We start from the raw sequence: 22,820 nt of genomic DNA, 5'->3' as shown, positions 1-22,820 counted from the left end.
GCTGTGATGAGCGAGCAATGAGGTCGCCTGTGTTTAAAGTCAGAGGTGGTTGAGTATGTGTGTGCGTGTGTGTGCCGTTTTACCTCACGTGGGTGATGATGAGGTTGGTTGGAGGGATGAAGAAGTCGTTGACTCTCTGGAAAGTTGTGCGGATGGCGTGATGTACCTCTCCCACGCTGGCTTGAGGAATTACCTGTCGACAAATGGCACAGGACAGCATGAATATTAAAACACCAACACAAAGATAGAAAACGATTAGAAAGTCAAGTTTTGTTGGCAGACGTTCAAAAAATAACATGGCCAAAACATAACTGTTGTGTGTTTGTGTCCCTGACGTTTATGTCGGTGTGTCTTATATTTGTGTTTCTAGCTGCCTGCTCTAATCTGTACGGCACTTTGGTCAACATGACCTGATTTTAAATCTACTTCATGAATAAATTTGACCCGACTTTTGCAAATGAATATGGAAAAATGTACTAAAATGTTGGTAATTTTTGACATTATGCAGCTCTCAGTTATGAATGCTTAATGTCGTAGTACAAAATCCTTGTCAATTATTTTAACAAACAATTAATCTGACAATTATTTGCATGAAAGATCTGTTTGTTTAGTCGATAAAATGTCAAAAAATGTTGCTTTTATTTATTATTTTCTTCAAACTCGCAGTCCAAAACTCAAAAAACACTTCATTTGCCGTCATAAAAGACAAAAAAAAAAGCAGCAAATCTTTACTTAGGACCACTGTAGATAACGATGTAATGAGAAACAGTCATTTTTCTCGTGACAAACTATTTCATGATGATTATAGAGTCACATAGAAGCAATAACTTAAAAGAACTGTGACCAAGTTATGTACAGAACCAGTTTTACATTTTGAAAATCAGCTTGTCAGCACTTTCCGCTGGACAAACCTCTTTTGAATCTTAAGTCGTTGGTATCTGCTTACTATTCAACCTCCACACAGGCCGATCGGATATTTCTGGGATTATACTGTATAAGTACATAACCACACATCTGTGTGTTCAATAGGAAAATACAGAGGGAGGATGTATGCTTTAGCTGCACTGCCTCCAGACATAACAGACTGGATGAATGAGACTTCAGTCCTGTACGTTGTGAGAACCACTTCAAAGATTGAGGTTTAGCGTAGAACTAAACCAATTAGTCAGGCAGGCTGACATTTATCTCAGATGAGTCGGTATCGGTGAATATGCCAATACGTTACAAGACATCGCAGCGCACAAATGTTAATTAAATGTGTTTGTCTGACAGAGCACCGACAAGTGTAACAAATCATAGGGGTTCTTATTAAAAACAGTTGCGTTCATGTAAAAAAAGTCTTTAAATATCCGGTCTCAGTCGAGTGTTTTGCTAAAAGATGCTCATGAAGAATGAAATACTAGTGTTTTTGATTGAACCCGTGACCTTTCAGCTTCATCAGAACGCCGCTAGTTTCTGTAAATGAACTAAAGGCTCGTATATCTCCCGGTCTTAACAGCCGGAGCTTGTCCAGGTGATGTGCCCATATATCCCGGAGCAGATAAACATCTGCACTTTATGACTCGAGCTGATGAAACGCGGGGGCCCACCTCAGCTGTCTGATAAAGCGTCTTATTCAGTGATGGTTGTTTTAGAAGCACGCGCACCACAATAACGGCCTCCATCGCTCACGTCGTGCTCCTCGGCACTGAATCAGCATGTTTGCAAAGTGCGTACACTTCTGATGGGCTCCCGATGCACCGCCTTGTCTGTGACACGCGCTTCATCACGCATGCCTCCTTCATCGCCAGGTCACAGTCAAGGACGACTGAAGTGGTTTATGGGACCTATACGCATGTGAGACTGTGCGTTTATTATAAAGGCAACCAGTCGACTTCTGCTTCGTAAGCCTTCTGCCACAGTGAACCAACTCAGACACTGTCAGGGAAACTTGGCTCACTGATGCGGTTCTAGGTTTAGACGCCAAGGCAAATGTTGCTAGAGAGCAGATAGGAGACTGTTTTTAAAAAGGAAAGAACTAAGTGTGAAATCTATTTTGATGTCTACGCTCGCGCTGCTGCGGCTGAACATCTACCTGATGCCCAGTGGGGGGCCGGGCGCCGCACTCTTTCCCTCAGAACTATCAAAAGCTAGGAAATAAAAATAGCAGTTTAAGTTGCCAAGTTGTTATTTTTCCTGCAACACTCCTCAAAAAGCTCTCTCTACTCCTCCACCCATCCCACCTTCTCATCCATTTTTAACAAAATAGATCTGCCGCTTTTCTCGCTGCTTCGCGAGACATGAAAAGAATCCCTCATTAAAAAAGAAGTCATTACAACAGTTGCAGAATACAATGACGGGAGTTAATGAGGTTCAAGGTAGTATCGCTCATGTATTATTAGGCAGCCGCTGTGGTCTCCAGGGCTGCAGGTGCTCTCAACTTAATGCCACCAGCTTCCCTTTGTCATCACTCATCCTTGGGATTTCATATCCACACACTCAGCAACAAGGCCCAGTGGAGTTTTACTCCGGCCCCGCCTCGCTGGCTGCCCTAATACCTGGGGGGGATTTGGTTTCTGACTGAATAGCTTTTGCTTCTCAACAACATTCACTCTCCAGAAGCTTTGAGTAGCCTTTATTTTTTACATTTCTTATCTAACTACCGTGCATCCAAATGAGATGGAGTACCTGAAACGCTCCAGTGTATTTATGTCATTTACTGAATTCAATAAATCTCACAAGGCACTTTCATGTAACTCCACAACCATGTGACATGGCTACAGAAATTGTCCTTCTTATATATACTGTCAGAATTACTCATCCTGTTGCTCGGGGGGAGCAATAAAGCATATTATGGATTCGCAGTGGCTCGTTGCTTGAAGATCAATGCAAGATTAAAAAAAAAACTGGATTAATGAAAGATTTTTAAATGCATGCATAAGAGGAGAATAATGAAGGAGACAGATGTTTGCTAATGCACGGATCAGGTATTCATGTCAAACGCTAATTTCATTTCATTTGTTTTGATGCCACACAATCGTCCACATTTGCAAATAGTAAAAGTTGTGTTAATTTGTTTTGTAGATTTGCCTTTGTTTGACAACTTGCAGCGTTAATGCAAAAAGGTTCCCCGTCTAGAATAATACATCTGCTCTTAATCGACTCTTCTTTATTCAGGAAAAGTTCTTGCAGGAAAACATATTGGTGTTTGAGATGTTTATAGGGGTGTAACGGCTCATGCATTCACCCTGAACGGCCGTGGTACGGACATCAGGGTTCGGTACATGCAGCCATACGAACGATGGGTCTTACGAGGACGGGGTGTTGGCGTTGTTTGACAGTCGTGTGTGAGTGGAAACATGTTGAGCAGATGTGAGCGAGGCAAAAAACAGTAGTTCAACACCTTTAAGCAGTGAAAGCAGACAGGGCCAAAGAGAACAGAGCCGTATTACCTGTTGCTGTTTATCAGACCTGCTTAAAATATGACCCATGTGAGAGTCTATTTGGGATTTTTTGTTGCTTATTTCCAATTTACCAAACATGTACTGAACCTCGACTTCTGTGTACAGTGACACGCCAAGATGTTTGGCATAAACATGGTAATTTACCTCAAAGTATAGGCATTTAAGAATACCTGCTTTGGTTATAGTACTGATATTCAGATATTGTAGCACCAATCATGTCAATTGACCCAGCCCGACCTGCAACGACTGGTTTCTGGGTTGATGAAACGAAAATTGACGGTTATCATACGATGCACCTCTGCTCATCTAGGGTACTGCATTAGCTGTAGTTGTGTTGTTACTTATAATAGTAGTAATAATTGCGCTGTGAACACTGAAGAGGGATGAGACAGACAAGCAACGGGTCAAAAAAACTAGAACAGGCAAAACAAAACATGACAAAACTGGGCCATACGGAATAAAAACCCCAACTTAAAAAGTGGCTTTATGAGGTTTGCAAGAATAAAAGATGAAAATGATTTTTGCCAGCCTGTATCATCGTAATAATGATTTAATTTATAATGATAATCAGTCCTAAACATATATTTGGCAAACCTCGTAGAAGACGAATGGGGAGGGAACAGATGGGAAATCCTGTGTGTGTCTGTGTGTGTGTGTGTGCAGAGAGGAAAACAAAGTGCCTATGAGTTAAATGTCTTCTTGGCACGTAGACTCAGACCGGACTGACAGTCTGAAAGGCCACATCTCTCTCTGCCCGGCAGAGATTCCTCCATTTGTCTTCTCTAATGAATTGACAATCACACTCCCTCTGATGTTTACACAGAGATATTGAGCCATCCTAAGACTTGGCTGCTTAAAAAGTACCACACGCTCTGAGCCGAACACACAGCTACACACACACTCATCAACACACAGCTACACACAGCATGAGCAGCACACATTACCATGCACGGACACAGGGCACACACTCATGCACATGTATGATCCGCTGGAGCGAAGCGGGGGCCTGCGTGACAGGCTGCTGCCGAACAGGTCAATTACTTTCAGTCCAAATGATAACGACATTATCAGACCATTTATTTGTGACGTGATCCACGTAGACTCAAATCCATTATGCGGTTTCCCTGCAATTGCATTTTTGAGTGATTCATGCCCTGCTCTCTAATTATTCATTACTCCTGAACGACTGCAAAGAGAGGGGAAATGAATAAACGGGGGGGAAAAAAACAAAACCAGAAATGGTGTTTTCTGCTGTTCACATAACATTTCTCTCTCTTTCTGCCACAGAAAGAGAGAGAAATGTTATGCAAAGCTGCCGTCTGTACTGTGATTGTCTCAAATTATATGAGGGGAAAATTGTTTTTGTCTGTGATGAAAAACATCTTTTCAAAGAATTTTCTGCTTCATTTGAGATTATAAACTCTGATGGAAGTGTAGAAACAACTCAGCACCTTAACTGAGACAGAAACAAATCTCCAGCCAGCACACGAAGGCCGGATATACAGTATACGTGCGCGAATTTCCAACCCGGAAGAAGAAGAAGTGCTCTGAGAATCTGGTACCTCGTGCTAACTTCAGACAGTGCGTACACACGTTTTTCTACAGATAGCTGCGGTGAATCAACAAGATGGTCATGACTAACTTGTTTAGGTTGTCTGCCGATTTCATTGTGTGTCATTTTGCAGTCTGAGTTACTATCTTGTGTCTCGTGTTATCATTTTTGCCACGACTTGACAGCCAATTCAAAATGCAGCAGCGAGGCTCTTAATGAGGACTGGTCAAAAATCCCACATTACACTGATTTTAGCCTCTCTGCAGTGGTTGCCAGCCGAGTTCAGAGGTGATGTTAAGATTATTTTAATCGTGTACGAGGCACTACGTGATTTGGCCCCCGCTTACACTTCTGAGCTGCCGACCCTCAACAGCACTAACCATCCTCTTCGGTCATCCAACCAGAACATCTTTGTTATTCCACGTGCTAAACTTAAAGCCAGAAGCGGCTGAGCAGTGCTGGCACCCAGACTCTGAAACAATCTCCCCATCAGATCAGCTGAGTACACACTTTCTTGGCTGGCTTGGATCATGGATCTCTGTATGCTTTAGTGTCTTTGTACTTTTGACAATTTTTTGTATTGTGTATGCTCTGTGCTGGGTATTTCTCTTATACATTATTTTTAATCCATATTGTTCTTGTTGTAACTCGGCGTTAGGGATGTACTATAGAAATAAAGCTTTACTTACGAAAGTCTGTTTGAATATGAGCTCTGTAGGTTAACCATTATTCATCCTTCTACCATTTAATAATGATGACTGATGTTTTACAGGTACAAATGCGGGCACAGTGTTATTAATAGCCACAGCTGTGTGTAATGACCGCTGTTTTGATGCTGTGGGTGAACCTCACTGGTGAAACACAGCCGGTTAAACGTGCATTGCACCTCTTATTTTCTGTTCTTCTGGATGTAAAACATTACAATACATCCAAACAAGTAAATATGTTTGAGGAGGGATCTACATCCGTTTATTGATAATTGTAGGAATGGAAGAGAAGCTGGTGCACATGCATCTGTGTTATGTTAGAAAAAAAACAGTTTTCATATCAACCCATGTCAAACAACAGATACGGCGATATTAATATACGATATCTGTGATAATAATTATTAAAACTAAATCAGGCATACACACTAAAATAATGCATATTTCTGTCTGGGCTCCTAAACTCGATGAAGAAAAGGTACAATGCTACACACACATGCCGTCCACTTGGCCGTGCAGATGGTGAATCAGTATCTGTTAACACCCACACACAGGTGGCTGTCTTGTCACTACATTTTGTTGCCAGACCATAGTGGCACCTTTAGTTCCAAAACAATCCACCGTTAGTTAGTTTCTCAACCGTTTCTCTTCTAGAAACACAACTACAACTTCATGAAGAAGCATTATTTATAGGTCCATTCGACAAACGACTGCGGTACCATTAACAGCTCCACAACCGCTGATTAACTATTAATAACTTATTTGAAACCACCAGTGTTTAAAGCCAACGCCGCGAGTGATTTCCTGCATATAAAATGAGTCATTTCCCTCCAAAGATCCTCCGAAGAATCGTAAATTTGAGTGTATCATCCCTCTGCAATCTCCATAATGAATAGACACAGCACAACCCCCCCCCCCCCGAACAGTAAACACCTCACATGATTATAATGGGATCCTTCCGTCCAATGGGACGGAGCAGAACAATAAACATGTTTGTGTCTATTACAGAGATTACAGTGGGATCCCCTTGGTGGCTTTAGTCGTGGCAGTGTCCTCCACTGTTACACAGGAAAACACAAACACACACACACTCTAACACACACACACACATGCTGGCCCCATAAAAAGCAGCATCCCACCTCTCCCACGGGCACCAGCTCTGTTCCCTTTTCTCCTTCCCTCCACCTCCTCGACCCTGCATCCTCCTTTCCCTTCCCTCGCCTCACCCAATCCCCCGAGGTGGATTAAATACAAGCGCACCTGTGATCATTTCTCATTTGTGAAGCCTCCAACACCAGCGGTCCAAAGGGAACGCCGGGCACGAGGCACACCGCAGCTGTGAGACGCTGTTCTGCTGGCTCGGTAAATGCTCTAAAACATACATAGATTAGATGTTGTCGCGCAAATACTTATCTCGTAAACAGGGACACGGGCACACAACGGAGCTCAATTAGTTACGAGGCGGCGTTTTCCTCTCTTTGTGAAGTTTCTACAGCTTATATAGATTATATTCTCCGAGGAAGATAATAGCTCATCAGAGTTCACAAGTACACGCAGCAGAAGTAGGTGTTTGTGTGTGTGTGTAGGGGGAATAGTTGTAGAAATAAGACAGTATTAAAGAGACTATTTTGTACTTTTAGAGGCTGAATTTTATGTAAATAATCACCGAGCTGATTTTAAAATGAGGCTGATATGGGGATGAACTTCCTGTGCACTTAACAGATTAATTATACTGAGATTGTAGCGTCGACACGGACCAACATGTCACCTTGCGTGCAGGTAGGGATGAAACCAACTCAATCCCTGTTGTTATTTAGCCGTCTAGTGTAGGAAGCAATTCGGCTTTGGCTGCAAACAGCAGTAAGCTTGACCAAAGACACAAAAACACCCTTACCTGAAGTGTTGGATGTGTTCTGTCCATATCCCCCCATGTGAGGACCCACACCTGGTCATGTGACTTGTCATAGAGCATCTTCACTGGAAAAGGATCTGTTGTTACTGCCTGGAAGAGACGGAGAGAAGAGGGAGAAGAGTTGAAGCTCTGTCCATGGTGCTGAAAAGTCACCAAAGCTGATATTTACATTACTTGTACATACACGACTCCACCTGCATGTTATCAAGCATTACCAACTTATCACAGATGCTGCATGCTGTATTGTTATTTATCTGCTAATATTTCTACCTATGATACAAAGAAACTGCAGCAGAGAAATGCCAACAAAGAAAGTAGTGTCATTACATAGCTTTCCACCAGAGGGCAGTTTATTATTCAACGTTAAAATGCTCGACTCAGAACAAATCTCGGTCAAAATTCTTCATTATGAAATTGAAGGCAATATTGTCAACAATGTCTCATGTATCAGCTGATTACATTTTCATCTTTCTAAACTGTCTGTGCCGGCCTCAATCATCCAATATCACATAATTATATAGTCCTTGTTGAGTTACAATTGTATGAGATTTTCACTGTATGATAATCATGATAATCATCAGAAAACATCCCCGTTTCCCTGCATCATGGTATACATTGCTAACCAAACACCAGGGCTTGGCAACTGGGAGACCAGATTGGACTACCTCACCATTAAGCGCTCTTTAGTTGGACCCCTAAAGAGAGGCCAACATCCAAAACTGATGGATAAAAGCAAAAAAACTGCACCTTGCTGAATTCAGTTAACTAAATAATAGGTTAGACTGTAGCCAAGTTTTATAAAATCAATTTGTGAGCGCTGCTTGCATCGCACAAGGAGCCAGTGTCCCGTTTTCTACACGACTCATTCCGCCTGCTCGTGCCTGTGTTGCAAGCTTGGTGTTTGTTTTAATCAGTTTAAATGCGTCTAAACTGACGTGAGAGGAAATAATCTCATGTTGCAAGTAGCACCTTGCAAATTTGTTAAAATGGACCCCCGCGTCCTAGCCAGCAACAAAACATTCTCAGGAGTAAGCTGTTACCGCATCTCGTACTGAGCAGGCGTGAACGCCAGAAAGAGAAAGAGAAAGTGTACAACATGTGCACTTTTACACTGTTTACTGCTGGGGAGATTGTGGTGAGGATATTTGACACACATCAGGTGAAAGAAGAGAAAAAATAGAAAATAACTTGCAGAGAGTGAAAGGGAGGGAGGGAGAGCAGAGAGCAGTGGTGTGTGTGTGTGTGTGTGTGTGTGTGCGGTGGTGGTGGTGGGGGTGTACTCAACCTCAGGTCTGCTGCAATGTCAACAACAAAGAATAACACAATCCATTACCCTGCTTCTGGCTGGGTGGACAGGGAGCTGCTGACACCCTCACCAGCGGAGCGAGACCACAAGCCCTGTGTTCAGTAATGGGAGGTCCGGCCCTCTGCTCTGCACTGGTCAGCCGAGTGCCAACTCAGCATGTATGTTTGTACACGTGAATTTGCCTTTGCGTGCGTTTAGCTTCCTCCATAAAATGGTAGCAGAGGTAAAACCGAGGTCAGGCCACAGTGCAGCAGACTGGCAGGAAATGGACTGGATGTGTCCATCTCTTAAAACACCAGCATGAAGGAAATGTTAGAGTTGAATTAAGGACCAAATTGTACGAATAAATGTTGGTGTTATAAATAGATATGAGCAACGTTTAGGTGCACAAAAGTTTAGACTTCTGCTCTTTCACGAATGTTTGTCCAAAGAGAGGGAGCAGCTTCTCATGTTTCTTTAGCTGGTGCTAAACGTCATGGCAGCAGATTATAGCAGCTGTAGCTAACTGATGCTGTAAAGGCTTAAAGGGACAGCGTGCACCTACTCAAGGACAAGAGGCTTGTGACAGCACAGGATGTGGATAAGTCCACCCAAAAGTGAAAATGCATTCATTATCTACTGACCCTCACGGTGATGGAAAGTCATGGAAATTTTTGTCATCTAAAAAACATTTCTGGAGCTTCACAGCAAAACAGCACTGCAGCATTCTCGGAAACAATTGAAGTAGATGTGGACTTGTTTTAAAACGTAAACGTTGCAATCCTAGTCTCCGACAGATCTGATGTACCCAACTGATTTAGGAGGATCTTCGTCTGGAGAGGGTGCACGAGCTTCACTGCATGTCGAGGGTGTAAATCACATCTTTTCAAACCAGTTTTGGATCTCAGAGGTCCCGGGGACTTGGATTATTCCTGACGAGCTGTTTGGAGCCGTTTAATATTGTTTTTCCCTTGTTTTTATACACTACTCAAAATTGGTTAGGGATATTGGGATATGGGTGCATATGTGCGAGTACATGGATATCCAATAAAAGTCAAATGAAATGTGTTGCATTATTTTTGGGCCTTCATCAGTAGATGCACACTTCCTTCTGTGGGGTGATGGCTGGCAGATTGTAGTTTGGTAAGAAAGAAAATAGTTCTTACAAGGAACGGCTCACAACAAGGTCTGTGGATTATCTTGATGTTGAGTTTTCCACATGTACTTCTGCTGCTTTGAACGCCACAAGCTGAGTCGAGAGAAGGCAGAGATTTTTACAGCCAAAAACTTGGCACCGCATTCCAAAGCTATCCAGATACATAGAACTAAAGGGAAGAGGAAAAATAAATTGGTGGTGTCTATTCAACCAAAGACCATTTGAAAAAGGAAAAAGAAACACCGCTCTGAAAACCACAGGTGGACTGTGTTTTTTTTTTTGTCCCTCTGAGGCTGAATGACTCAATCCTTTGCAAATAAATTCTTAAAAGGAAAAAGACTTTCCTTATAACTGCAGAAGTGCAAGTAACTACTACGGCTTCTGATTTGCTAAGAACGTGAACAAAGCTAAGCTAAAAACAGATTGTAGCCACCGGTAACTCCCTGAATCCATGCTGACGTTAACTCACACGCCCTAAAGCATAATGGAAACTGTAGGTACAAAATAAAAAGTAAGACAAATAAGAGCATTAATAAATGGTGTTGCAGATCACTGACTTCCTCATTCAGGAAACCTAAACATATTTTTACTTTAAAGAACAATTTTGAAAGCAAGATGCTCATTGGGGCACAGAGAAAAGAATAAAACATGAAAGAAACCTGGATGACGACTGCATGCTGCCTCTCCAGCATAGTATGTTTAAGTGACTACATAACCAGAGGTCTTTCCCATCTGGCTTCCTTTTTAATTAGCGGATGTGCTGTTTTTTTTCCACCATGCCCACTGGGAGGTTAGCTGGCTCGGGTCTGACACATCAGTGTGAAGGTTAGAGGCCCTTTGTGTTGAAAAAAAAAATTGACAAAGGTGCACTTTCCCTGCATGCAACAGCAAGAAAAACAACGAAAGCCTTTATTAGTGCACATGTTCACGGCCTTCATCTAGCATCTGCTGGAAAACACGCCTGGAGACTGAAGGTTTGGAGAAATATGAAGCATTTAAGAAAAAAAGGTGCACAAGACAGCAATCTGTGCTTCTCTAGGATCTACGTTGCTGATTTAACCTTTGTAAGTTTCTGCTTTTCTCGAGAGGGAGCTACTATTTGAGACATTTGTTATGATGTACTCTGAAATGATTAAATGATTAATGTGACTAAAACTGGATAAGACTTTATTCTTTGTCCAAGTTTGTGCCTAAAGACAAAGAAGGGCTTATTTCATAAAAATCTTTCTGCTTTAATCTCATACTTGTTGCTCGCCTTTTTTTTTCTTAAAATATGATAATGTAGAGTTCGGACTTCGTCACCTCCTGTGAGGATAATAAATGCAGCATCCTGATTTTACCGTTAAAACAACTAAAGCTATTGTTTTGTTCATGCATTCCTTCTGTCGGTGGATAAAGTGCATCCATTGTTGTCTGCCATATCCTCTCTTCTTCTAAAGGCCATTGTTGATGTGCTTTGTGGGGAAAAGAGCTTTGAGATAAGAGTAAAAAGAAGAAAAAGAAAGAAGGGGAGGATGCATTAACCTGCTGCACCCAGAGGGCAGGAAAGGGCTTGAAGAAAGAGAGACGGGGGGAGAGGTAAGAGAGAAACTGTGTGATCAAGGGAAGGGAAGCAGTTTTTTTTTTACAGTGTTGGATGGAGAAAGAGAGAAAGTGGTAGATGGTTGGCTGCAATAAACCAAAGGTCATGACCTTCACTTTAATTGTTGTGCTAGGAGACACCTCGGTTTCTCCTTCCAAGATAATAATCCACATTCTCTTCTTTTCTTATGACGATTAATTATTTTCACTGCACATAAGAACAATTAACCCTTTTCTTAAAAACAAACATGTATTAGAGCCAAATAAGTGACAAGTGTGTATAAATATCTAACCTTTAGTTTCCTTATAACTAATAACATGGCCAGGTTGCAGGTTCATGAGAACATTTCTGCCCTGTGATCTCCTCAGTTTTCTCTCGTTCTCTCTACTCAGACTTTCACTTATCTCCCTTCTCCTCTCCCGCCTCCTTCTCCTTGAGTCGGGCCTATTTCCTCTCATCCTGTACCTCGGTATAAATGATGTTGACCCTGGGAAGAACCCCCGAGGGATTCAGTCTCTAAACAGCCATTACAGGCAAGACGAATGGCGAGGCAGCCAGCACCCACCTGGGCACCATATTGTTTCAAGTGCTTGAGGTGCATTTGATTTATTTCACCTTGCATGTGGTCTCCCTACATCAGCGGCGAGTTCGACAGCGTGGCAGGTTGAATCGAACGCTCCTCACGTTGACATGTAGCCAAACATCGGCTGCATTGATACGTATGGTTTAGATTTAAAGTTTCAAATATATCTCTTATCGTCTTCAATCAGAAAGTGGAACTGCGACGGATAAAAAAGCATTTCATCCAGCCTCCTGGCTGTGCCTGTCAAGCTTTCCATTTCTATCTGGCGACCGTGAAATGACAACTGTCGGTAGCAGATTTTTAATCTCCGACTACACTCGTGATATCATGTGATGCTATAGCTACATGTTCCATCCTAAACAGCTGAAGACATAAGAATCAAGAAAGCTGTATGCTCTTATACTGCAGCGTAGAGCTTGTTAGCCTTAGTATTATAGGATGACAGTGTAACATCAGACTGTTGTCGAGTTCTGAGCCTGTTCGGATGCTTTCTATAGAAAAACAAACTCGCAGCAGTAACACAGAAGTTAGATTCACGCTTCACTGTTTGTATTTTAAAACAATATGTTTCACTTTTACCAGAAAAAAGGCTTTAAGACTGAGGACTAACACATGTGTAAACATTACGTTATCTTGGATTAAGAGTTGTGCTCGGGGTGCAAAATGGAAACTTCCCAAAATCAAATAAAGAGCAGAACAGAGCCGTTAACATTACACCAAACTCTGATAGAGCAGCATTGAGGACCTGCTTCCACACAGTGAGGTTATAACTACACACTGGATGCTCCAGTTGTCAGTAGAGCATTTGTTTTAATGTAACCTATAATTTCAGTTAGTTAAGAATCCATGCCAGACTTACATTTGTATCCGAAACACTGAAATAACAGCTGTAGACTACATACACACACTTTTCTTGATCTGCTTGATCCAAATACTGTGTTAAGTTTAATTTGGAGACTCCTGAAGGGCTCAGCCAGAGAGAAAACGGTTGTACAGTGGTGTTACAGAGTGGTGGTTCCTCCCTCACACATTATCTTTGACAAGTAAAAGACACAATCTGCGTAGATGAAATCAATCAGATAACTCCAAAGCTGATCTGTTATCAAGTTTACTGATTGATAATTAACATGAATTACTGGCAGCTGATATGACCTGCCTCTGGCGACGTTTATCATTTTTTAGCCGAAGAAAGAGAAAACTAGCTAAAATGAGACACTGCTACATCTTAATTTATCTCTGCTAATGATGATCAGCATCACTCATTTGTTTTCACATCCAACCGCGCTGCAGTACCAGCAGACTGACATCAACAAACCACAGCACAGTGAAGGAAGGATCGGATTTTGATGGCTTTATTTTAACCGATATGGATCCATGATAATCTTCCTGGATTTGCCCTGATCTGAAGGAACAGATTGGGACATCTCAAAATAATAAAAATCTTAAAATTGTTTAGTAAACAGTGGTAATTGTGCACTTTAACCAGAGAAACTTTTTAAAATTTTACTGTTCTTTGACACTCAACTTTGCCGATATGCAAAGTTTCCTACGGAGGCCTTATAACGTCAGTCACTTCCTCATACATACATAATGTCTGAGACGTTTCTGAGACTTGACTTCTGTGCGTTGCGACAGGCGTGATACCTGCTCCACCCACCTGCACCACCTTCTGCGCTTGAATATCGACAACCAGCAGTCGGCTCAGGAGGGGCTGCGTCACGTAGATGTACTTATCCCTGATGTTGACTGCTGAGGACCACACGCAGTGCTGAGGTGACACCCCCTCACCTTTAGGGCACATCTCCTCCTGGGAAGAAACCAACAGAGAACAAAGAGGATGATGGGAGGAGGAGGAGGAGGTTGGCAGGATTTCCTGACGTATGAAAGATCAGCAGGATGGTGAGTTTTACTGATTCATCTCTCACCTAAGGTTGGAAGGATAAGTTCACATTTTGAGTTATTTACTTTCATTGGATTCTTGTTAAACATGTAAATAAGTTTTATTTGGTTTAATTATTTCCTTTTTGCTGCATTTATGTTTAACTCGGTACAAAGTCGAGAAGCAGACATACAGGAAATGTATGAGATGTACGAGAGACAGAGTGATGACATGCAACAAAGGTCCCCGGGCGATTTTTGAATTGAGGGGGTTGCAGTTTACACGGTGCTCGTCTCAGCCCCGAGACCATCTTGTGACGCTCTGTTTGATGTATTAATAACTAGTGGAACACAGATCATTGCATGGAACAGCTAGTTCATAATTTACTTTTTTTTTGTTTTTGTTTTTTTTGCCATTTCGATGTCAGAGCTGCAGCTATTGTTTCTTTTCAGAATTTATTTCATCTTTTAATTATTTGTAAGATAATGATTAGTTAAATATCAGAAAATAGTGAAAAATGGCAGGTTGACACATGACAACATCTACTTTTTCACTCAAAGCTGCTGAAAGTGTTATTATGCTCTATATTTCCCAACAGTAATCACTGTTATGGAGCGTCTTGGTGAGTAGCCCGGGTCTCTCCTCCCCTCGTTCATGCAGTAGAAGAGAAAATTCATTTCCTGGTATCCCTGCTTGCTTTTATCCAATCAGGACAGAGAACTTCATAAAGGAGGCGGTCCTTTCTGCTTGGGGGGAACAGGCAGAGAGCAGGATCCTCCAGGGGAAAGCTACCAATTCCAGCTCCCGGTGACGGATTATAAGACCGAAACAGGCCAAGGGAAGAAAAATGCTTGAAGAAAAGAAAGAGGCAAAGAGAGTCGCCTCAAAAAAAGAAAAAGGAGTCGTGTAAGAGTGGTGATGTAGAGAGGAGGGAGAGGATGGCTGCCTGCAGAATGGACAGGAGGTTAGCTAAAATGATGACAACGCTTACAGCTTAAAGAGCAACGAATCGGTCACAATTGCTAATTTTCTGTCAATCGACTTGAATGTTTTAAATGCAGCACTTGCTGTGATATATTTATAAAGGTTTTTTTGGTATGGCACCTTGCAACAACAAGGCAATTTAGAGGGATGTAGACACTGGAGGCACAAGACACGTGAAGGATTTAAAAAGAGAAAAGTTGAATAATAGACGTAAGCTCAAATAGAATAAGACTAAACAGGAGATTAAAAGATAAAAAAAATGACAAAACAGAAACGTATAAAGCATTTATTTTAACGGACTGAATCACATTTCAAGCTCCGACAAAGGTGCGTACTGACGTCTCTACACCTGCGTCCTTCGTTCCAATTATTATTTTATTATCGGAGCTGCTAATAATAATAATCATGAGTTTCTCCTTATAAAACAGTGTTTTCACTCTTATGTTAGAAATCCCATTTGAAAAACAACAAATTCATACAGAATACCAGATCTGACTCAAGTAACAGCACCTCCACACACCCCGCAGCCTGCTGGTTTTGCTGACTAGACATTTACGCATGCACAATACCTTACACACACTACCTTACACACACTATGTTTACTGGTATGTAAGCACTAATACACACACACACACACACACACACACACACAAAAGGCTGTGTTTCAAGAGTTTCCACCTCGTCTCCACCTCTCCAAAGTGGAGAAACTGCTGTTTACAGCAGGAACTGGCTAACACATGGCTTATTGAGTTTGTATTGATCTCTAATACAATTACAGGCTCCTGTAAAACCCAAATCCCTCAGAGGAACAAGCAACTTCTACCATCTAAAGCCCATTGCTCTGGGAGAGGGATGTTCTCCAGTGGATTAAAGGCCTTGGGGGTACTGCACTATAGACTCTATAGTCGAGTGGTGTGAGCTGTTGACTAATGGACACAAGTAATCCCATTACATTTAGTGAGGTGAGGTGCCCAGTCTGACAACGGGAACAAGGAGAAAAGGAAGGATAGCCTTCATTTTGGTGGCAAGATACTCCACACTGAATAACTCTCGTATAGAAATAAAGAGATATGACTTTGATTTACATTGTGTCATGTTTAAGAACACAACACCTGGTACGTTGCAGTGCTCCTGTGGCGCAACAACCAAATTAAGCCCCATTACTGACGGCGAGTAAGATGCTCTCAGCTCTTCACCTGATGTGTCATAATCGTATGAGTGCAGGCCTTTCCTAATGTATAAAACAGGCTGAGTGACATCTTCCTGCCTTGCACATAATTAGATTTTAAAGACATCGGCTCAGCACTTACAAACACAACCGTCCTGAAATCTATTTAATGAATCATGGAGAAAACGACTCATTACCTGACATCGCCATTTTTTGAATGCGCTTACATGTTATTTCATCCATTGCGTCGTTTAATCTTGATGAGAAAAAATGACTACTAAGCACTAATGTTGTCAAAGATATAGATTTTTTCAGTATTTATATCGATCCTGAATATTTTAAACCGTTTCAACCCTGCACATTATTTTAAAGGCCCTGTTAACATGACAACAGCTTTGCTAAACACAGAGTTGTTTTTCCTTTGTGTTCAGTGCGGTATATCTTTGCAATTTAACACCACGCGCCATCACTTCACAATAATGTTGCAGCAAATCTACACTTTGCTGGAGGAGCGTTAATTAACTCCGTAGAGTCAGCAGCTCAAAATAATGGCTACTAAGTTGAGGAGGTAACACGCATACATGCACAAAGTGGTGCTGTGCTGTGATATTGTTCACAGGAACTGCATATTGCCAGTTAATGTGATGACAGTGAACTCTCACTGGTTTCAAACTTTGCATTTTCAGGCACCCAAAAATGCTGCTGTCGTGTGATTAAAGGCCAAAATGCAACAAAAGTTTACCGTTTTACGCAAAAAGAAAATATTGTCGTGTAAACAGCCCCTAAAGGGAAAAAAAAGAAATATTTAAAAGTGTGGATATTTAATGTTTAGTAGGGTCGTTCTGCCCTTTTAATTTTTTTCTCATGGTATCGAATATTGGTATTTCTCAAGGCATCGCATCAAAGTTAGAAATCCCAGTCCTAATATACACTCACGTATGTAGCGACGATCCTCTCCGTCCGCTTCATGTGTCTGCGTATCTCACATTCGCTCGGCTGCAGAACAGTGATGCCCTCATCAGAAAACACGTAGAACATATTCCCCACGCTCAGCCCTGGAAGAGACGACAGAAAACTGTTGACAAATGTGCTTCTGAAAAGAAGAAGAAGCAACAAATACAAATTAAAAACAGCAGAAAAATCCTGCCCCTGTCATATCCGACATCTGTGATGGGCATTTCAATTTCCCCGCTGGAGGAGACGCAGCAAGACTTCTGTTTGCATGCCTCTGTGTGAGCGGGGATGGGCAGTGTGTGGCTGCCAGCTTTTCTTACAATGCCTACAAAGGGCCTTGTCAGCAACATGACCACAACATACTGCAGCGAGAGGCGTCAAATTAAAGGCAGCGCCTCTATGAGGAAACATTTCACATCTCGTCTGCTTCGCTTAGAACAGCTGCTGATGGGTAAGCGAGGATCAGGCATTTAGATGAGCAACAAGGGCTGTCAGGAACACATACATCATAAGAGCAGTGATGATAACCATGAGCACATATAAACACTTGCAGCATGCATAAACATTAAGAAGATGCAACAAAAACTACGATGATGATTGATCTGTCAGGCTGTTAAGAGATTATTTTACACGCTCACGCTGTGAAATAAAACACCAGAGAATGAGCACTCCTCAGTCTGAAACGTACTGTCGGAAAAATGCTAAAGCATACAGCAAAACTTGACAAATTACATAATAACGAGCGGTCGCTCGCAGATGACACACACAATGTGTTAATGATGCACAATCAGCTCTGAGTGCTGATAAAGTCTCACATGTAATCCAAATGCTTACGCTGCACTCTAAACCACACTGGCTTCTGTGGTAAACCTGATGTGGCGCTGATGTATAGGAAGCAGATTGTATTTGTATTGTACTCCAAACCGCAGTGGGTTTTTTCCAGTGGAGGAGTAAAACTGTACTTATGCATGTAATATTATAATGACAGGATGGATTTGTGTTCTGCTGAAACCACAAAGTTGTTTTTCTTGTAGCCGCAACACTGGCTCGCTGGCATTATTTGCAAAATGCATAAAATCCCCCACTTGTGTGCAAATGTTTCCTCCGCGGGTGATCTGAAAAACAGATAGGAAAACACCCCAACAAAGGGATGAAAAACCTTTGAAAATCAACATTTAAAGAAAAAGTTTTGGAGAGGAAAACAACTTTGTGGTTCTCTTGGCAAACATCTTGAAAAGTGCAGATATCCAGCTGCAGGCCCTGAAGAGCTGTCCGCTATATTTTCTCATTCACATGAATACAAAAGCGCATTGAGAGGCTGTAACGTGTTACCTTCTTCTCTCCACAGAATGTTTGCAACTGCAGAGTCAGCCGCCGAGCAACGGAGGGGGAAAGAAAGAGAGGAAAAAACATTAAATCACCTTCAGGAAAAAAGAGACATCTTCCTACAAACAGGAGGTGCAGGTGATTTTTCTCTCGACATGCCAAGACAAAACATATTTGACAGCTACAAAATGCTCCTCACTGGTGTTGACAGTATCATATTTCCTCCTAAAAATCAAGAGATCACTCCTGTCTTGAGAGGAGACAGGTCATTGATTATTCTGTGTAATTTCAACTGGCCTGAAAAGCTCTTTCTAGGTAGGGGATGGTGAGCTCATCAAAATGATGCAAGCTGGAGAAATACCGAATATCAAAGTTAACATAAAATATGTGAATTGATTGTTTGAAATTTTGGATTTCGGTGGGATCGCTGCAGGAGCCCCTCATCCGTCGGGTCGAGACATCGTCGAGCCGATGCTGTGTAGTCCGATCTCAGCATTATTATAAAAAGATACCGAGCTAAGCAGCTGCAGTAGAAGTTCAGCTACCTACTACACATCTGTTGCAGCTGTCTGCCTATCTGAAGGCACAGGGAATCATCAGACATTCATCAGACATAAAGCAGTTGTGCTTATTAGCTGATGTGTTTACCCAAGTAATAATGCAGATAAGAGATTAATGGGGCATTTGCAAAGACTCGTCAACACAGGAGGTGTAACAGCTGCCACTTGAACACCATTAACATTTACACCAGAATACTAAACTGGAGGTACTTAAGTTTTAAATGTTATGTTTTTTTTCATCTTTCTACAGTAAAAAGATCAAATTCGACACTGTGGGACTTACGGGTCTTCTTGGCCGAGTCTTCAACAAACAGCGAGGAGATATCCTCGTCCACTCCCACCTCGTTCTTGGCGATGCAGGTATAGGCTCCGGTGTCCTCGTACCGGACGCTGCCGATGAAGAGCTCACTGCCGTTTGCTGCAAGAAGAGAGGAAACAAAAAGGAAAAGAAACAAGTGTCACTGCAACAGTTCAGTCTTTATCGAGCTCCTTACATATAGATTTGAGTGTGTTTAAAAGTTGCTGAACCCTGAATATGTGGGAGTCATCCGACAGAAACTACAGAAGTAAAGCTATAATGTGATCTTATATTTATATGGATGCTGTGACTTGATATCCAGCAGTCATAAAAAAACAGCAACATGAATAAAGGGCAGATAGCGATGGATCAGACGTGCCTCCCCAAAGGACTGAAGATTAAATTAGCTATACTCGTCTGAGAACATAAATAACTGGAAGGGAACTCATGAGTGTATCAGGCTTTGATTTATGCATAAACCACATTTGTTTTGGGCGAACAAGACAAATGTCATTAATCTTGTCATTAAAGTAACATTATGTAACTTTCTTTTGGGGCGGCACTATGTAACCTCAGTGAGAGGGGAGGATCGCAGCGTTACAGACATATTTACTTCCAGATACAAGTTTTCCACACATAACATTGTTATGATGCAGCTAGGAGGGTCTCCTCGCTACCAGCTTAAGCAGTTCCTATTTAATTTAGGGACCTAACCCTTTATAAAAGGGCTGGTCCAGTACCTCCTGGACAGGGGTAAACTCAGGATCTAACACTATATAATGCTGCTTTAAGTATCAGCCTCTCCTTTGCAACAGATAAAACTTGAAAAGAAGTCACTGTAAGAGCTCAGACTCTGTAAATGTGTCATTGTCAGCTTATGAGCCGTTAATATTAATGTAAACAAGTCTCCTTTTCTGTGTTATTTGTTGTTCTGAGTGTCGCAGAAAAAGTCTCAGGAACTCAAATGGGTAACGAGTTCAAAAGCCTTTAATTAATCATGGCCGTTGAATCACAGCAGCAGTAAAAAAAACATGCCTGTGTGTTTCAGCCACCTTCAGAAGCTGCGGTAAAACATTGATATAACTCTGCTGTTACTCCACCATGAACACAAATACTTTATATCCTACTTCAATAGCTTTTTTGTCTTCCAGGACACGAGTAAAGTCTAAAGTACTTTCACACTCATTTCCCCCCACGTACTGTACAATTCTGCATTGTTCGCCTCAAGATGTAGCAGTGATGTCAGACGGAGATGACAGGTGATGACCGCCGTGTCAAGACACAGAGGTCATCATCAGAGGCGGACTCTCTGATGTTTGCTGCAGCATCAGTCTCTGTGATGTACAGCTGAACTCTGATCCTTTCTGTACTGTATGTAGCACCACGGTCGAACACAGCACCACATACTTCACAGCACAGAGGGGGTGAGTGATGTGCATGTGTCACACCGGTGCTCTTACAGGGCACGTTGTATACAAACATGAAAGAAAGCTTCAGTTTTTCATCCCTTTCTGTGCATCTCTCAAAGTATCCTCTCTCAGTCTGTTTTATTTTGTTCTCACATCTACTCTCTACCTGCTAAAACTTTAAGTGTATGTCTCCCAGCAGAGCCAAACATACACCGGACAGCGATAAAGCACATCCCAGCAACAAACAAGTTGTTCTCATTTTTTCGAAAACTCGTCTCTACCTTCCACTTCATGTCTTCTGGGTTGTATAATAACGAGACATTACAGAAGTTGACGCAAAGCTTTTCACATTAGTGAAATGTCTCTGGGATTCTGATAATAATTCTCTTTTATCGGGGGAAAAGTGTTTCGGGCTTTGAAGTTAAAACTGCCTTGAAGCGGGCCTCCACTGAACGAGACACCGCTAATTACTTCTAATTCATTATTATGTTCTGATCAATTCTTATTGAAAAGCATTTAATCAACCACTCATTAAATTAGCCTTGATGTCCTTATTTGTAAGCTTGTAGCAGTTCGTGATGACAGAGATTTGGAGTGTCTCTCTCTTAAATTATTACTTTAAAGCAACATCATATATTTTTTTTGTCTCGTAGTGTCTTGTGATATGGTGAGGGGGGCTCCGAATCGCACAAAATGCTAATTGCTACTTAATAATAAAACTTTATATTTTTCAAGGGGTCTGTTAATGCAGGGGCGAATGGGGCATGCGAGCCAATGATAGACGCTGGCCTTAAAGCAGCTGTAATTGATATTCTTTATATCAACAACAGATTACATGACCACTATCGAAGTATCTTGGGGTCCTTGGATGAGCAGTCAGCTGTACACAAACTGGACTACCTTAAGATTTGGTATTTCAGCTGGGTCGGCATCTTACATCCTGCGTCACGCAGAGTGTTGTGTGTCTGATGCACATTCTTATCGTCTGTCTCGTCATGTCTAACTTCAGAGGTGACTTTTTTTTTTTTGTGATTAGCACTGTCCGCGTCCTGTGTGAAACCAAAAGTGAACTTTGACGTATTACATGATGTTTTCCTCAACCTAACCAGGTAGTTGTGTTGCCTAAACCTAACCTAATTGCAACTGCAAACTCTAAATGTGTCTAGTCTAAAAATAAAATAGTCATGGAAATTTATGACCACATACAGGCATGAGCTCACAACTTGTGAGTGCTTAGGCCTTTGTCAAACTTTACACGATCCTATACAAGACTTCTTCAAGGCCTTCTGCAGGAAACGTCTCTTATAACTGCTCAAATGATCTTACGAAGGCAGACTATTACTTGCTAAGTGCTATGACGTGAGACAAATACACAAATTAAAGGAAAAACAATGTGCAGTCAGAGCACGGGCTAAGACGGTCACAGAGCTTGCCCAAGCGAGCACTTACATCCTGCAAGACAATGCCAGTCCAGCTGAAATACTGAGTTTTTAGTGAGACCTGCACACTAACCTGCACCAACCAGCAGACAGACACGTTTAGCTTCTGAATGTTGAGCGCAGTGGAACATTTAGCAAGTGTAAACCCACCATGAAGCCCCCGACTCATTTGTGGGCTTTTTGAAGTCTCGAGTTTTGCAAAGTGGCAATTGTCTTCTTGGTTTTTGGTCTTGACCCTATTCAGACAACAGCTGGGGAGGACACTGATTTGATCTCAATGAGCCCCCGAGGACACGTCCTGGTAGACCCTCTGTCCATATGTTATATTTTAAATGGTATTTAGCAGCCAAATGGGGATACATTTCCCTGAGGAGTTGGGTGGTATGAAAACAACAACCGAACAAATCAATGTTCCTGCTCAGTGTGTATAAATAGGATACTTAGTGCGAACATGGCTGCCACTTGAAGGCAATAATATGTCAGCGTTGTGTTTACAGCTTACCCGAGGTGCCCCCCACTCGACGAACAATCTGTTATTGCAGGTTTAACAAGTTGTTTGAAGTCCGTGGAAACTTTCGCCAATTAA

The 22,820-nt window shown here is 41.8% G+C and overlaps 1 protein-coding gene across 1 annotated transcript in view; it reads right to left on the bottom strand.

Moving 5' to 3' along the window:
- Positions 1-22,820, bottom strand: part of fstl4 (follistatin-like 4) — a 214,611-nt gene that overhangs the window by 4,755 nt on the left and 187,036 nt on the right. The window contains exons 10-15 of the mRNA XM_084374357.1: positions 19,372-19,506; positions 18,535-18,561; positions 17,185-17,303; positions 13,875-14,024; positions 7,594-7,701; positions 84-193 (exon numbers count right to left, since the gene is read on the bottom strand). Coding sequence (XP_084230483.1) covers positions 84-193; positions 7,594-7,701; positions 13,875-14,024; positions 17,185-17,303; positions 18,535-18,561; positions 19,372-19,506 — 649 coding nt within the window. The remainder of the gene's footprint in view (positions 1-83; positions 194-7,593; positions 7,702-13,874; positions 14,025-17,184; positions 17,304-18,534; positions 18,562-19,371; positions 19,507-22,820) is intronic.

This window comes from Pagrus pagrus (assembly GCF_965226575.1).
Source record: "Pagrus pagrus genome assembly, chromosome: 14".
Taxonomy (NCBI): domain Eukaryota; kingdom Metazoa; phylum Chordata; class Actinopteri; order Spariformes; family Sparidae; genus Pagrus; species Pagrus pagrus.
This window is presented reverse-complemented; position numbering and strand designations above follow the sequence as displayed.